This window comes from Polypterus senegalus, chromosome 6, assembly GCF_016835505.1.
Source record: "Polypterus senegalus isolate Bchr_013 chromosome 6, ASM1683550v1, whole genome shotgun sequence".
In the NCBI taxonomy this organism is placed as follows: Eukaryota; Metazoa; Chordata; class Cladistia; order Polypteriformes; family Polypteridae; genus Polypterus; species Polypterus senegalus.
In genome coordinates this window covers 112,022,343-112,039,614 of record NC_053159.1, presented here as the reverse complement: position 1 = coordinate 112,039,614, position 17,272 = coordinate 112,022,343, and the positions used below count along the sequence as shown (strand labels likewise).

Genomic DNA, 17,272 nt, shown 5'->3' with positions numbered 1-17,272 from the left:
ACTCAACGCATCTAGTAGTAGGATGTTATACCATGTTAGCCATTATGGATACCCGAAGAAGTCAAGCAAAACAACATCTTTTATTGGCTAACTAAAAAGATTACAATATGCAAGCTTTCGTGGCAACTCAGACTCCTTCTTGTAGACATCATTTAATGGAATTACTATATAACATAATTGGTAATGCATTGTATGTATTAGTATTATATTTATATTTTTAATATGTTTTACATTCATATCTAATCAGCCATATCTAATTCTTACCATAAGTGTTTGGCCCATACATTTCTCTGAGGTATTTTGCATCTCCCGCATCAAAAACAATAGGAATGGACGGCCCGTTGTCAATTTTGCACAAACCGCCTTTGTATTTCAATGGAAAACGCTACAAAATAAAAAAAATCAGTACATAGAAGGAAAAAAGTAATATTGCAATTTCTACTCAATAAACTTTATAAAACCATTTTAAGAAATTGAATAATTGCATTTTTATATGTTATATACACAGAATATTATATGTACCAATTTATTTTTGAAAACCTGCTTCTTTTTAAAATCCACTACCAATGGTCAAGATTACTGAAGCTGTCAGAGCATGATTACTATTACATAACTATGAAAAATAAATATGATTTATACCACAGTATATAACATACTTGAAGAGAAAGTCACTATTTTTATAATATAGCTAGAATGTCAAATTGTACATCAATGGTATTATTCTGCTTGAATGTTTTGAACTAAATAACTAATTTGATATACAGTGCTATATGTAACATTTTGGTCTTACTTAACAAATTAACCACGGCCTTAAAACATGACTGGGACTCTACTGCCCTGTCTTGTACTGTCTCTTGTACTTTAGGCAAGGTAACATGTAACAGTGAGGGCAACATTTTTTTCAATGAATTTATTAGCTTTAAATGGATTTTCATAATCATTGTAAACTACTTAATGTATAATTCACATCATTAACATTATAACATCTAGAAATAATATCATTGGATGCAAAAGGTATTTTTTATAGATTTGAATAGGACAGCTAGAATTGACAGCCTTTTATATCTGAACAGTGGTTTATGTCTAAGCCAAGGCCTGGATTTATGTCTGAAGATAATAGTTTAGTATAAACTCCAAGGCACCTAGCTCACTGTAGAATCTAGAAATTGCTAGAGATTACAATTGAATGGAATAACCCTCAGGGCACTTGCTGGTTCAGTGCTAAGCGACAGGGTTCCAGCTGTCCCATGCTGGCTCTGCTACCATTTGTAGGCCATGTGTATACTTGTGTAATCACCTTCCAGCCATTAGTGGTCTCCATTTCTCTATCATTCTCTTTTGGGAATCTGCTTTTGAACACATGCTGCATGTACAGGATTGAGCTCTACTAAAACTAATGTTTTCCTTAAATAATAATGCTGAAACATACCATAATATTTGCAAGTGAAATTCTAATTATAAAAATAATTTTGTTGGCTGCAGCATCTGCCTTTGACCCTTGTCTTAAACTATTGTCTTTATAATCACATTGACTAACTGAATGCACATTTACTCATGTGCACATTCAAAGTATGGACAGTCAGCTGTAGCCAGATGCCTCAAAATCATTCATGAAAAATATACATTGCCTTACTCTTGACCTGCTCTTTAATCTTTACTAAATAATACATTCCCATGGTTTAATAGTATATATATGTATACATATATATATATATATATATTGTAACAAAGGCGCTATATAGGCACCTGACCCAACACGGAGGCACGTGTAAAAACACAAAGACTTTTATTTTTCTTCAGCTGTGGGACACGTCTTCCCCGTGCCACACAGCCCAAACACAGTCCCAAAGCACAATAAACACAACCAACAAACACTCTTCTCTTCCCTGGCTCCACCACTCCTCCCTCGCAACCTTGTCCTCCTCCACCCGACTCTGGCCGATGAGTGGTGGTTGTTAGCTCCCTTTTATAGGTCACCTGGAAGTGCTCCAGGTGTTTGATCACCAAGATCCGGCGGCACTTCCAGGTGTGATTCAGCTGTTGCCCACACGGGCTCAGGAGTCCCAAACACAGTACTCCCTCGCGGTACCTGCAGGACCCAATAGGGCTGCCCCCAACTCCAATTCCCAGGGAGCCCTGTGGGAAACCGAGGCACTACACCAGCCCAGGGGGGCAGCCATCTAGTGTCCAGGGGGAGGTATTGCACTGTCCAGGGCTGCTCCCCCTGAATACAGTGTGCAGGGGCGTTACGGCTGGGCATGGACGCCAGGCGCCTGTCACATATATATATATATATATATATATATATATATATATATATATATATATATAGCCACCATCTGCAGCAATAACCACTTTAAATCTTTTTGACTTCCATGTAGAATTGCTTTATGTTGCTCAGGTTAGTCAGATGATGTTAATTTACTGAGATTTTCATAAAAAAAAGGTCAGAAGCTCAGAAGCCTACCACTACATAAATCTATTTCAAATAGAAAACAGTATATTGGCTTGGTAGCTATTAAATTTAAATATAAAACATCAATGAATATTTTATAACATTCTTGTTTTATTTATAGACCCATTCATTATAATGTGGAAAAGTGTTTGAGAAAAAATAAATGAGGTGGATTAGAATTTTTAGAGAAAAACTGACCTATGATATTTGCCTATTATATATAATATTTTACAGTATTCATTAGCCCAGCATGAGTAAAGGTGCGAATGAGAGTGAATGTGCCCTATGATGGACTGCAATCCAGTCATGAGTGGGTTCATGCATTGCAAGTGTTGCTGTGATGGCTTCAACAAATAGTGACTGTCTAATGGTTTCAGAAAATGGATGGTTGTATATTTATACAAAATATTACTCACCTGAAAGAGTCCATAAAGATTTCCCCCATAAAGTGGGAAAAATTTACTGTTTGTGTGATACCTCACAATGGCAGAAGTTTTCCAATTTTCCATTAAAACTTGGTTGGGAACATGCCACACAGACATATCCTGGGCCTGAATATCGTAATATCCTGGGTTCTGAAAAAAAAGTGTGTTTTAACTTAAATTAAATGGCACATTTGGGAAATTTGTATATTTTGGACAGTATACTGATATAAGACATGTATTGCTGCATACTGTATGTATACATATTTCACAAAAGAATCTAATACTAAAACAACAGGCAAAGTTCAAGAAGCATACAAGAGGAATATAAGGAATTGCTTGGAACAGAAGCGATAAGGAGAAGTTATGGCACATTCCCACAGAGAAAAGAAAATGGTTGAAATGGGTGCTGAATTTGCCTGAATTGAGTCATGCCTAAACAGGACTGGAATGAAGCTTGGGAGTTGGCCTGTGCAATCATATCCCATTGGTCAAGGAGGTACATCAAGGAAGCCAGACCAATATAGAAAACAGGGATAACAAATTAACTGTCTCTCTCTGTCACTTTTCCATCCTGAGGAGACCATCTCTCTTTTAAAAGCCATATTCAGAAAAGAACAAGCCGGACTAGAGACAAATCCACATAACAAGAGCGAGAACCTATACTCACATTTGTACTCTGCTTATACTTATCTATAATACATGATAAATAAATGTGTAATTTTCTCTCCTGCCTCTTCTGGTGCCCTGTCTAATTGTTGGGGTTGCAGATGTAAAAGAAAGAGGGAAGTGTTGAACTACATTAAGCAGGCATTCCTGACAATAAGATATGAGTATGGAAATGGGGGCACTTGGCTATGGTCTAAATAATAAAAAGTATATATAAAGAGAAAAGTACAGTCATCATAGGACCCTATCATGACAAAAAAGTAGAATGCAGAGTTACCGATGGCAATTGCGGAAAAGAAGAAAAGTTATAAGGAGTGGTAGAAAACAAAGACAGTGAGTAACACAGGAAAGTCGGAATAAGCAAAACAAAATAGAGGTTGGGGGAACATGTGAAACCAAATATATGATGTGAAAAGGAGAACACAGACTGACCAGTACAGTACAGTAAAAATGACATTAAAGTCCAGAGAGTTGGAGCAGTAATGCAATCATTTCTGGTAGCAGTTCAATGGATTAAAGAGGTTGGTCCAATAAGATCAGTAATCTATTTAGATTCAAGTTCATCTTTCTATAGCTTAAAGTAGTAGGCCAGATATTTTGATTAAAATTCAAAAAACATTATGCAGAATTCAAATAATGGGTCTCACTATAACAGGTTTATGGACACCAGCTCATATTGGTATTAAAGCTAATGAAGTAACAGATCAAATTGGAAAAACAGCTAACAGTTCACCTGAGTAAATCAGAAGTGAGAAGTATTGTTAAAAAATGATGAAGGAAAGGTGGCAAAAACAACTGGAGGAAGAAAGGAAGGGACGATGGTATTACAGAGTTCAGAGACAAGTGGAAGAAATGTGATGTACAGGGAGGAAATGATGAACAATTGACAAAACTTACATTTGGACACACTGGTCTAAACAGCTTACTTTATAGGATGGGAAAACATCATACCATGGAAAGGTAGAAACAGTAGAATATGTGATATTACAATGTCTGAGGTATAGCAAGGTTAGGAAAACTTTAGCAGAACACCTCAGGGAAATGACAGTGAATCTTATTTTGGAAAATATTTTGCAGAAGAAATCAGGGGATTCATGCTATCAGTGTATATTACAATTTTTGAAGGATACCAAATTGAGTGTGAATATTGTAATGAGAACATTTTGATCCACACTCCATACCACATGATGGCAGTAATGCATCATACTGTTGCTTGCCAGCTCCAGTAAAGCAAGAAGAAGAAGAGTTGGACCAGGCATCAATTAACTTTATTTTCAGATAGGAAAGCAATGAACTATGTGAGCTGTGTTTACTGCTCCCTGAACAAACCAAATTATGTTTCAGAGAAAACCATGATGTAACTCTCAGCTGTCAGTAAGGAAGAAAAAACAGTAGCTTGTTTTAACAGACAGTGTGGTGTAGTGATTAATGCTTTCAAATATAAGGACTTCAAACCATGTGGTTGTGGGTTTAAATCCTACTACTGCCACTGTGTGACCATGAGGAAGTCACTTTACCTGCCTGTGCTCCCATGGAAACACAAGGAATGTAACCAATTATATCTCAAATGCTATAAGTTGCTTTGCATAAAAGCATCGTCCTAATAAGTGCTACAGTTGAGTGTGATGACATTCATCTTTTGCAGCTACTAAAGGCTTTGTGCAGCTTGCTCAATACTGTGTTGAAGACACAGTTGCAAAATATGACAGATTTGTAGGAATAATGCTTCTAAATACATCATACACCAAAGTATAGCCAGAGACAGCTTGTGTTTTCTCTTTTAATTCCCAGCAGCTCCTAAATGCAGATGTTACCTTATAAAAGACAATGTAATATATCCTTATTGGATGTGTGTTCGTCACGCACATGGTTTTGCCATAGGGGATACACTATCCATACCAAGCTTAAGTAAAAAAAAATGGAAGTCGACGTCTCAAGTAAAATTAGCATATTCATTAAATGAAAGTGCCTGTTCGTGTTAAAAGTGTAAAAATCTTACTTTTGCAAAGGTTCACTCCAAGTCTAAAAGGGCATTGTGTCTCAGGTACCAAACAGCCTCATTCCTTGACATTTTTCCAATAAGACGTTTAAACCAGCAAGGTGGTTCAGACGGGAATTATGTCCCTATCCTTATCATTAAAACAGAAATCCCTTGTGGACAGATTTTTTAAATTACTTTTTTAATTTGTTTATTTGGGGAATTGGACTGAGTTCATTAGAAAATAGTACAGCTGATGGGAGCAGTCAGAATATCTGTGAGAAAAGATTAAATACTGTCCCATGAACAACTCTAATGTGTTTATAACATACATACTGTACACCCTGGAGCTGCACTAGTACTCTTTTCACAGCTTTATTTGCGTGTCTTTGCTTGTGTTGTGTAGCTTAAAGCATGTGGCAACCCCTGTGTAACTGCTGTAACCCAGTTCAGTGTAGGTGTTAAATTCTTGTAAAGGAATTAAGTTTAAACTAAATTAAGTTTGCAGTGGGTGTATCAATGTGTTTGTTTAGCGTGTCACCACTGAACAACTAGCAGATGTCAAGGTTGGAGTTGTAGTCCTGTTTTTTAAAGCACTTCAGACTCCAATTCTGACTCTACCAAAAAATAAGCCCATAAATTAGTGAATTCCACAACTCTGACTCCATGAGCCTGGTTGTGGTAGTGAGTATAAATGTAGGCACTGATAAATCAAATCCAGCATAATTCTTTCGATTTAACAGTAAATCATGTAGTCAATGACACCAGTAGAAATGAAGGGGAGTGCATTTATTCCTGAAACCATGGGGCATTTCTTTACATAAATAATTGTAGGAATCTGGAACAAACTTCTGAGCCATGTGGTTGAAGCAGAAACATTGACAACCTTTAAAAAGCATGTGGATGAGATATTGGGACAGCTTAGCTCTTAGTTAAACAAATAAGATTTATGGACTGAATGGTCTCTTCTCATTTTTCTTATGTTCTCATGTTCAATAGAGACAGTAAGGAAATTTTGATACTTGAGTAACATGTTACTTGCAGGCCATTCTTTGGGCACATCAGTGATATTACAGGTGACTTCTAAAGAAGCCTCTCTGCCATCGAAGTGAAAAGTTGATGAAAGATGTGTGAGGAGTAGAATGATCTATGGGAGTTAGATGTGGTCTGTGAAAGCCAACCAGAGATAAGAATGCTGGAAAGAATAGAGACAAGAATGATAAAGTGGACGTATGGAGAGTCACAGAGGAGGAACAAACTAAGGTGTTTTTGGTGTGTGGAGTGAAAGGCAGAGTATGATTGTATAAAAGGTGTACAGAGGTACAAAGATTGAGGAGGAGGAGATGAGGTCCAGGAAGAGACCAAAGAAGACATGGTTAGAAGGTGGTGTCAGATTCAATTCCGTTCAGTTTATTTTTGTATAGAACTCTTCAAAGAGTTCAGGTGCAGAGTGCTTTGGCACTTTCACAGGCAGATACAAATAAAAACTTTACAAACTACTAGTTACATAGTGAGTATGCATTAAGACACAGATTTGTTTTTGTATCAAATGAGTAAAGAAACAAATTTGGAAGCAACCAGATAACCTGGGTAATCACAGGAAAAGAATGTTGAATGAGTGATATTAATGATGATGATAAAGGGTGAACTATGTCTGTTTGTATACAGACAATTGAGATTTATTTTGCCTTATCTGTAACGTCAAGTCATCTTTACCTGGAAAATAAATAGGTAAATAGTGAGTTGGGTTTAAGAAATTATTTCAAATGACCTAAACCTAAGAGCTCTCACCTTGAAGTCATCTCCCGTTGCCCCCTCAGCATTTCCAAAGGTGACTTTGTTAACCCAGTTACCATCTCCTTCAGGAACAACATCCATATTCCCTTGCTGACTGGTCCAACGGTCTCCAACAGTGCACCTTCCTCGTAGGTTGTTCTCATGAACACTGGCAACTAGAGTCCAGCCTCCACCGTCTGTAGTCATGTCACAGTAGGTTTCATAAATAATTCCTGTTTTAGACTGTAAGTAATAAAGTCCATCTGAAAAACACAGAGAAAATACCAAACATAATGCTTTATTATAAAAAATGAATAAATATCATTTGGTCATATTTATCAGGCATTTTCTCAAAGTTTGGGTTTTAGTTCCTCTCCCAACTTCATTTTCTTAACACATACTGTAATTCATAGATCAGTACTGATACTAATAGCAAAGTCACCAATTTTCCTAAATTTGACATTTTATGAATCTATGTTCAAAATCTGGCATGAGTTATTTAAATAATTATATAGTAATTTTAGATTGGATTAGTGTGACAGAAAACTAATTACTTCTATAACTGTATTGAAATTCCAGAAGTTCACCATGAGTAATAGATAGATAGTTAGATAGATAGATACTGACTGTTCTTGGTGTCAATAATAAAAAAAAACACTCGGAATTGAATGGCTTCAACAATGGTTACAAAAATCATAAATATTATGTGTCATGTTTTATTCTTCCATGTTAAATATTAAATAACTATTTTTCTAACCCTGTACATCACTCTGTATTTCAATTTGTCAGTCTTTGCTTGTTTAACTTTGTACATTGCATACTGTCAAGTTTCATATTGTAAACTCTTGTCATCCGAACTTTGCATACTTAGAATTAGACACATATTTAAAACAACAGGTAAATAGATTTCTCCCTGTTGTACAAACTGAGTTCCAGCTTATTATGCTCTTCTAATTAAAGCATGCTGCTTAACATTAGGTGGAACACAATGGAACTAATAAATAAATAACAAGTGATTGCTACTGAACAGGATGTAAATAGAAGTCACACAAAAGCTACAATACAAAATCACAGTGGAAAAAGTCGTAATGATGTGTACACAGAAATAATAGACAAAGTGGAGAAATGCTAAGTGATCCCAACTTAACAACAAATATTGTAATAAAAACAAAATAAAAATCACACTCCCATGTAAAGACACTTTCACTAAATTAGGGAAGTCTATAATATTTTGTGACTTTTTGCTTTATTACCTTTTATACTGTACATATTAATATTCAAAAGTGTGCTGGTCTTCTATTCTACCACATAACTGGTTATGATAAAAAAGACAAAATCTTTCTTACATACCTGTTTTAACGTCATATCTCTCCTTTATATCCTTGCAGCTCTGACCAACATAATTGAATTTTTCCAATAGGTTCGACAAATCACCAAGATTATTATTGTTAAGGCAACCTAAAAACAAATAAAATTCCCCACATTAATGGAAAAATGAATTAAACATTGTTTAATATTGATTACATATATAAAGAAGGTTGTATAGTGGTGTAGCACATTATACTGCTGCATCATGAATCCAGCACCCTGGGTTCAACTCTTTTACCCATTCCGTGTAAGGTTTCCGCATTCTACTCATGTCTGTGTAAGTTTTCCCAGGGTGCACCGGTTTTCCTACCACATGCCTATGAACATGTGTGTCATGTTAACTGGCAATTTCAATTTTGGCCATATGGGTGTGTGTGTGAGTGGGCACTGCAATGAACTAATGCCCTATAGCAGGGGTCCTCAATCCCAGTCCTGGAGAGCCACAGTGGCTGCAGGTTTTTGTTCTGACCTGGTTGCTTAATTAGAAAGCAATTCTTGCCAATAAAGCACTAACAAGCTATGAAATTAAATTAACTCTGCTATGTCAGGTCATTCTCATATCCTAGATTTTCTTTCCCTTTCTATCATGCAAATGATTTGAAGGCTAAAATGGACGAGTAATTCTCAGTCCTTCACTTTTTTCTCTTCATTTTTCTTCCAAGTATTTAATTAAACCCAATAGTGCAGATAAATACACACAGGTGTAAATGTAAAAAAGCTAAATGGAGAAATGCTGCTCTCTCTTGTCATTTGCATGTTATTGATAATAAGGAGCAATTAAAATAGCTGTTTAAGACAAAATTAAGCAATAAGGGCTCAAAATCACTAAAGTGAAGCAGAAGTGTTACTTTAGCAATAAGTGCTTTTTATTAAGCAGCTGGGTTGGAGCAAAAACCTGCAGCCACTGCGGCTCTCCAGGACCGTGATTGAGGACCCCTGCCCTATAGGACTGTTTTCTGCCTTTTCTGCAGGTTTGAGAATGTTATATTTATATTACCAATAAAAACAACTTTCAGCCACAACATGCTCCTAGAATCAACCTTTTATGTACAATTTAATACTAGAATTCCTGAAGCCTACAAAAAAACTCATAATATTGGCCCACCTTAAATCTTGTCGTATCTCTACCATCAGCATGTTTTGTTGTGTTAATGCATCGATCAGCAGAAGCTGGAAGCAGCCTGCTGTCCCATCCCCCGCCTTGACGGAGCTCAGCTTGCAGGGAAAAAGGTCTCCCAGCTCAAGCCAAGGCTCCTTATCTGCATGTGGGGAGCCTGGAGCTGTATAGGATAAATAATACATTCATGTGTGTTCCGTGTCTACAAAGATCTGGGTAAGTGTAGGATGAAAGGAAATGCGAGAAATGCAAGAAACGCTGAACACATACCCAAAGCAGAAACTTTTTGCATGTTATACTAATAATGACGAGAACTGTATAATGTGTGAAGACTTTAGTCCAAATATCAAATAAGCATGTGCGTCTTTATTCGAGAATTGAACCAAAGAAAAAAAAGAAGCATTCGATTTATATGTGGCTGTCAATGAGTTAAAAACTCAGGCTCAAATGTCCATCGACAGGAAGTTTACATGTATTCTTGAATGGTGCAGAAGTAAGAACTGTTGCCTTATAACCTGAAGGTCTGGGATTTGAAACTGGGTGCTTTGTGTTTTAGGTAGTGAACTGCTATTATTATTATTATATCTACAGTATAATAAAACATACATTTGATTTGAGTCTGTAACACCTGGTGTAAATTTTGGTTACTTGTAAAAGTTAGCACTTGTTTTTTTATTATTAATTTTATTGTCTCAGTGACATTCACGTGGTACAACAAACTTGCCCCTTTGAGTTTATGGCATTTATTCTTTTCACAAGAGCAGCGCTCTGGTTGACGCCTGCTCAGAAATGTTTGTTGTACTGGCAATCAAAGATACGATGTCCCGTGACCAGTATCAGACTGGACAAAAGCAGGAACATAGCAACAGACAGCTTGTTCACAACGCTTTTATTGGCTAATACATTGCTGTAAAGCAACGCAACTCTGCTTGGCAGTTGGCAGCATAAGTAAAATGGGACTTCCACTTTAGCTAAAGTCACTTCAGTACGTGAGCAATTCGCCATGCTTGTGTTTAGATCTGACAGCACCATGCTGACGGTGTATGCGCCCAAAATGAAGAAGCCTTTGATTTCAGTCTGTAACAGCTGGTGTAAAGTTTTGCAACCTGTAAAAGATATACTGTAGTGGAAGGGGTATAACCAGACAAACAAACGCTGGTGAATCATATCTTCTTAGTATCTTGTTGTCACTTGAATTTTTTGTTATTCAGTTTTATTCTTGAATAAAAGCACACTTGTTTCGTTACACCTTTGCGAAAGTGTTTATTTTATATTCCAGCAACCACTTGAATGAGACTGAATCCATCTCTGCGTTTCTCACGCACGTACGTCATTATTTGAAAACGCTATGCCAGATCTTGCCTGTACTCCGTTTCATGGAGCATGATACTGAACATGTCATTTGAACATGACTTTTTGAAATTTTTTTTTTTCGATCTTGCCGGTACTCTGCATTGTGGTGCATGATACTGAAAATGTAGGCACGAGCAAAAGTCTCAATTCCTTCCAAAATCACAACACCTCTTTGCATGTTGTAAGAGTGTAGCTTCATCTTAAATACAGATCCTTTACAATAAAGGTGTCTAATTAGCAGTTCTTGGCCTCATCAACTTATTTTGTTCTTATTTTCAATGTGCTTTATGAGTTGTAAAGCTTTATTATTTAATCTCAACCACCAAATTTTCTCAAACTTCAATCTTGTTTTCAATCTCTTTTTAAAACTCTGCAAATGGAGTGTATCTTAAGTTGACGACAAAAGCTACTTAGTATCTCCATTAGTACTATTACTTAAATGGGACTAATAACTAACATTTCACAAAGGTGTGCTAGGTCAAGTAGTTAAATATTCAACAGTATGCAATATTAAAACATTTTCATGTGATCCACTATATAGTAAGTGCACGGAAGGTTTCCCCCTTACCCTTATGGGAGGATAAAACAAAGGAGCAGTAGGGGGAGGCTCCTGTTTTGGAATATTTGTATCCCCCATTCCCTAGATGACAGCATCTCAAAACCTCAGTAACAATGTGGACACCTACAGGGCATGTTTGGATTTGTAGTGTCAAGAGTCAGCACTACTGGGTCCTATGGATACTGCCAAGGGGTGCTGCAGAGATTCATGATCCCTGTTTTTCAGGACATGCACTTTACCCAGAAGTGCTTCAACTGGGCCATTTCCTGGCACTAGAAGTACCCCCCAGTCCAACATAAAAGGAAGCCATTAAGCCTCCTCCAGCTGAGACAGAGTCAGGTGGAAGGAAGGCAACATTCACTGGAGGGAGGTGGACAGAGAGAGAAGAAAAGAGAAGTGAAGAGAAGAAAAAAGAACGAAAGAATATTTTGTTTGTAATTGTACTATTACAACCTTTCAAGAAACCTTTGTGAGGTACTTTTAAAATAAAAATCTCTCTTTTGAATCGAACCCATGACTGAATTTGTGTTGGCTGTGTATATAGTATACTGTATATCATATATAAAACTGAGGGCCATTATGAACAATTCTGCACATCCTTTTCTTTCATTTGAATTTTCTTGCTTTATAGTCATTCAAGTATGTGTTCTATCTATCTATCTATCAACAAACTGTACTGGACTGATAACACAGCTGTACAAGAGGGGCCAGAGCAGACTGTACTTGCTAAGGAGACTCAGGTCTTCTGAAGTGTGCAGCAAGCTGCTGGAAAAGTTGTATCAGCCCATAGTAGCCAGCGTGATGTTCTGCACCACAGCCTCCAGGGGAAACAACTTGAGCTCAAAAAATGTACAATGCCTGAAAAAGAATTATCACACAAGCCTGCTCCATTACACAGTTAACCCTGGACACTCTGGAAGTTGTTGTGGAAAAGACCCATCCATCTCCTCCAGGAGCCATTCTCTTGGAGCAATTTTAGCCAGAGGCTTATTCCACCATGGTGTGCTAATAAGCACTTCTGGGAGTCTTTTCAGACCACTGCTATCAGGAAATTCAATGTTTCCTTCCGACATACTTTTTAAGTTAATTTTGAAATTTCTGCACAATACACATTTATTTATTTATTTTTACTTATCGACTGATTGATTGATTGACAAGATTACATGTCTTGAAGTCTATGTCCCTGGTTTTTATGTTTCTGCTGCTGTATTCATGTAAATTTTCCTCTGGGTTTAATAAAGTACATTTAATCAAATCTAAAGAATGAGAACTTCTCCAGTAAGCATTTATTCAAGTTACATGAAACCAAATGTATCACAAACCATCACCTTAATCAGATTACCTATTATCTGAGTTCTTCTTCTACTTGTTTTAAAAAGCACTCTATGCCAAAACTGAAAATTACTTCATTAAATTAACTACACTTTATATTAATATACTTAACTGAACAAAACAAACAAATGTTTTCTGATTATAATGAAATACTATAATGCAGTCCTTTGCAACCTACCAGCACTGCAGCAACAAATTCTAGTCCAAAGAATTAGAATGTAAAGAAACAGCCCAGTCTGGAAGAACATCTGCAAACAAACAAACAAATAAATAAATAAATAAATGTAACATTTTCTGTTAGGAGAATTAGGATGTGTAACATTTTTGTTAATAATATAATAGCTTACTGCTTCCTTGTCAACTTTAAAGAATGTTACTACAGAGGTAAGCATTATGTTTCACAAATAATTTCAGTGACTGCTTTATATATTGAGTATTTTTACAAGTGATTGTTTAAAAAGTCCCACCTATTAGTCAAATATGTTACATTGACAATGCCCTATTTACTTAGGTGTCCAAAGAAAGTGGGTTTGTACAAATAATGGTTATCTGATTTGATCTACATCACTGCCTCAGCACAATAAACTGTAAAACAAAACATGTTCTTATTATATTTCAGTCACGTCAGGTGTTGTGGAAAAGACACAAAGAAGCTTCACATATGGGGAAAAAAGCATAGGTTTGTAGAAGTTGTAGATATATATAAGATGTATATAATAAATAATTTATCCCTTTAGTATATTTATTGTAAGGACCTCTAATACAAACTCAAAATGAAAATTTAAATTCTAAATCCAATTCTGAGCAACATGTTGTTATCTAAATAATTAAACCATGATTTAAAAAATATTAATTTTGTTAAAAATAAGCTCAAAATGCATTGTTGGATTTCTGCATTTTTTGGCTATAAAGGTTGACTGGCAACACTTAATTTTTTAATTAATAAACCATTACAAACCATTACAATGGATGAATAGTAACAGCTTAGATGGGTCCTGCAAAAAGATCGATAACTAATAAATAAAAGATTTGACAATAAAGTATATACAGAAGATTCAGAAATTCAACCCCCTTCAAGTTTTGCACACTTTACCGTGTTGTATGTGTAATTTTGAATAGATACATTTGCCATTTTAGCTTATCAATCTACACTTAATAACCCATAATGGCAACGTGATAACATTTTTCAGAAAGGTTTGCAAATTTTTTAAAAACAAAAGCTGAAATCCCTTATTTATATAGGCATTCAGAACCTATATTTAATATTTTCTAGAAGCCCTGTTGGGAGCAATTACACCTGAGAGTCTGTTGGGTTTTTCTTGGTAAACAACATGAGGAGAGCATGCAGACTCCATATAGAACAGGGGTCCTCAGTTATGGTCCTGGAGGGCCACAGTAGCTGCGGGTTTTCATTCCAGCCAGTGTCCTTGCTGATAATGATAGTTGGTGTTTAACTCTGTGTCTTGTTTGTGCTTTCACTCCTCAAATACAAATTAGAGTTCCTTTGTAGATCAGAGCTCCTCAGTTACAGTCCTAGAGGTCTGTTATGGCTGCAGGTTTTTACTTTAAGCAGTTTCTTAATTGGAACCCTTTTATTTACTACTAAAGCAATATGTTTTTGGGATTAATTTTAGTTCTCTTGCCTGTTACCATTCAGAACCCTTCATTGCCTATTTTAGATTTTAGCAGCTGCATTTAGGTTTTAATTGTTGCCTGTTTTCTTAATCAGACATTAGTTAATAATGAGATGCAGATAACCAATAAACCAGCAGTATCTGTGATAAAAAATGTTAAGAAATGAATGAGATAGCAATTGGACGGACTGTTAGGTTTAAATCTGTTCTGGTCCACAAAACACGTGGATAACATTCTCAGAGAAGGAAACTCTACATTGCAATTCAAACTGCTCTTAGATTAATTCAAGCATTAACAAGCCAAACAGTTCAATATCAAGTTTCATTATCATCATGGACTGCTTTCTAATTAGGAAACTAGTTGGAATAAAAACCTGCAGCCACTGCGGCCCTCCAGGACTGTGATTGAGGACCCCTGATGTAGAACCTGACACTGAGAGGCAGGAATAACAGCTCTGTGCTATCACTTTGCCTATATGTTAAAACATCCGTTCTAAACTTCAGCTTGATTATATGTAGTTGAATTGGCTTTGCTAAAGTAACCCTAGCATGTGTGTTTATCTGTGTTTACCCCACAATGGACTGGCTGCACCCTAGGATTAATCCTGCCTTATTTCTGATGCTTTTCTTTTGCTCTCATTTTTTAATCTCAGCTGAGCAGAGCTAGCATATATCCAATGTGTGCAGTGGTTCCTTCTGGGAACTTAAATATCCTCTCTCATTCTAAAACCTTATACAGTCTATAAATTATTCCAATTATTTACTGTATTACATTTAAAGAGTGAGTGGATGACTCAGAGATGACCATTTCAGCACACTGTTTAAAGCTGATGCCTAAAAGCTTGAGAAGACTGTCCTTAAATGACGGCCTGGTAACAGACTGAGTGGAGTTTGCGCATTCTCTCTATATCCATATTATGAAAACAAGTACCCTGTTTTTTTTTTATCCCCACCTGAATCTGGCCATAGCCACAACCTTGGGAGATTTTGGGTGCAAGCCATGTAATACATTTTATGATGGACTACTAACAACAGTAAATGATTCATATGCTTTCTCATCTGCCATCAAAATGAATTCCTTGTTACACTTCTGATTCTTGTGAGAACCCTAAACTAGATTAAGATGATATGAAAATGACCGTGTGTGTGTGTGTGTGTGTGTGTGGTTAATTGTCCACTGCCTTGTGCTAGAAATTAAGACAGTTCTAACATTTCTTAGTACAGTACAGTGGTTCGGTACTAAGATAGCAACACAGATATTTTCTTGCTATATTAATTTATTACATTAATTGTTTTGACCATAACACTTTTTATGTCTCTGACAGAGAAAATTAAAAAGATTAAAAAAGACTTGTGGGGAGCTTTTCGAGTTATATGGACTCTGATATGTTTGGCAAACACTCTTATTGATCGTTAGCTCCGTAAACAATCTGTAACAACTAGCTGAAAGACATGTCGAGATAATAAAAGGCCTCTCGTTTACCACTTTTGTCTGCCTAAACTTTAAACCGTCTCGATAGAGAAGAACCCAGTCTTTGATTGAAATTAAGTATGTTTCAGGTGAACGTGTAATGTTATTTGTAGTCACAAAAACGGATCCGATATTCAGGGGGCTGGCTGTCCCTATAGCTTTCTGTTCTGACTTGGACCTGGAAAGAAGTTCGAAAACGTCTGAAAGGATACACGAGTGTAAGTGACTGCTCACCCTCTCCAGGAGTTGGTAAAAGGGTGGGCAAACCTAAGGTGGGAGGAAAACGGAGTATGCGATTAAAGGCCATCACCTTGCAACAGCCCGTAAATACAAAAATTATTTCACAAAAAGACTGCCTTAATGACAAACTTGCACTTACTGTACATCGAGTGGAAATGAAGTGCGTTGTTACGGGACAGACACTGCTCGACGCCATCTTCTCCGCGTACCTCTCTTATCTTCAAATGGGAGTGATCGTCAGCGGAGTTGGACTTGGGCATTCTGTGAAGCGTGGTAGGGAGTCTGCAGACAGGGGTTAAATGTATTAGTTTAGTTTCGTTCTGTAAAACGGATGTACTATACAGTGACCCACAGTTGTAAATATGATAAATAATTGATCTTCTCCGTGTACAGTAAGGATCGATCTAACCCCTGTAATACAAACTCAAACTAAGCATTTAAATTTTAAATCCAAATTTGAGCAACACGGTGTTTGGTAAGTAATTAAACTATGATTTAAACCAAGGCTTAAAATGCATTGCTGGATTTCTGCATTTTTTGACTATACACATTGAGTGGTAACGCCTGTCTTGTTTTTAATTAATAACAAATCTATGAGTAGTGAAACTGAGATAAGTCCAGCAAAAAAGATAATAAATGGTTTGTGAGATGCGAAAATATACATTATATACAGTGAACTCAGAAATTCAGCCTTGTTCACTTTCTGCATGCTGTGTTGTATGTTGGACCTTAAATAGGTATTTAGGCCATTTTTGCTTGTCAATCAGTAACCCATAATGACAAAGTGAAAATGTTTTCACAAAGGTCTGCAAATATATTAAAAACACAAACCGAAATCTCTTAATTTGTACAAGCTTTCAGACCCTATATTTAATACTTTGTTGAAGTCCCTTTGGCA

General features: G+C 36.4%; 1 protein-coding gene across 1 annotated transcript; it reads right to left on the bottom strand.

Annotated features, from left to right (window-relative positions):
• Nucleotides 1-253: 253 nt before the first annotated feature.
• LOC120530652 (intelectin-1b-like) lies at nt 254-16,644 on the bottom strand. Its single transcript, XM_039755075.1, has 6 exons — nt 16,514-16,644; nt 13,208-13,277; nt 8,651-8,758; nt 7,316-7,563; nt 2,872-3,030; nt 254-385 (listed from the first exon to the last, which is right to left on the bottom strand). Exons 1-6 carry the CDS (start codon nt 16,568-16,570, stop codon nt 254-256), a joined length of 774 nt encoding a protein of 257 aa, XP_039611009.1. The 5' UTR covers nt 16,571-16,644.
• Nucleotides 16,645-17,272: the final 628 nt, after the last annotated feature.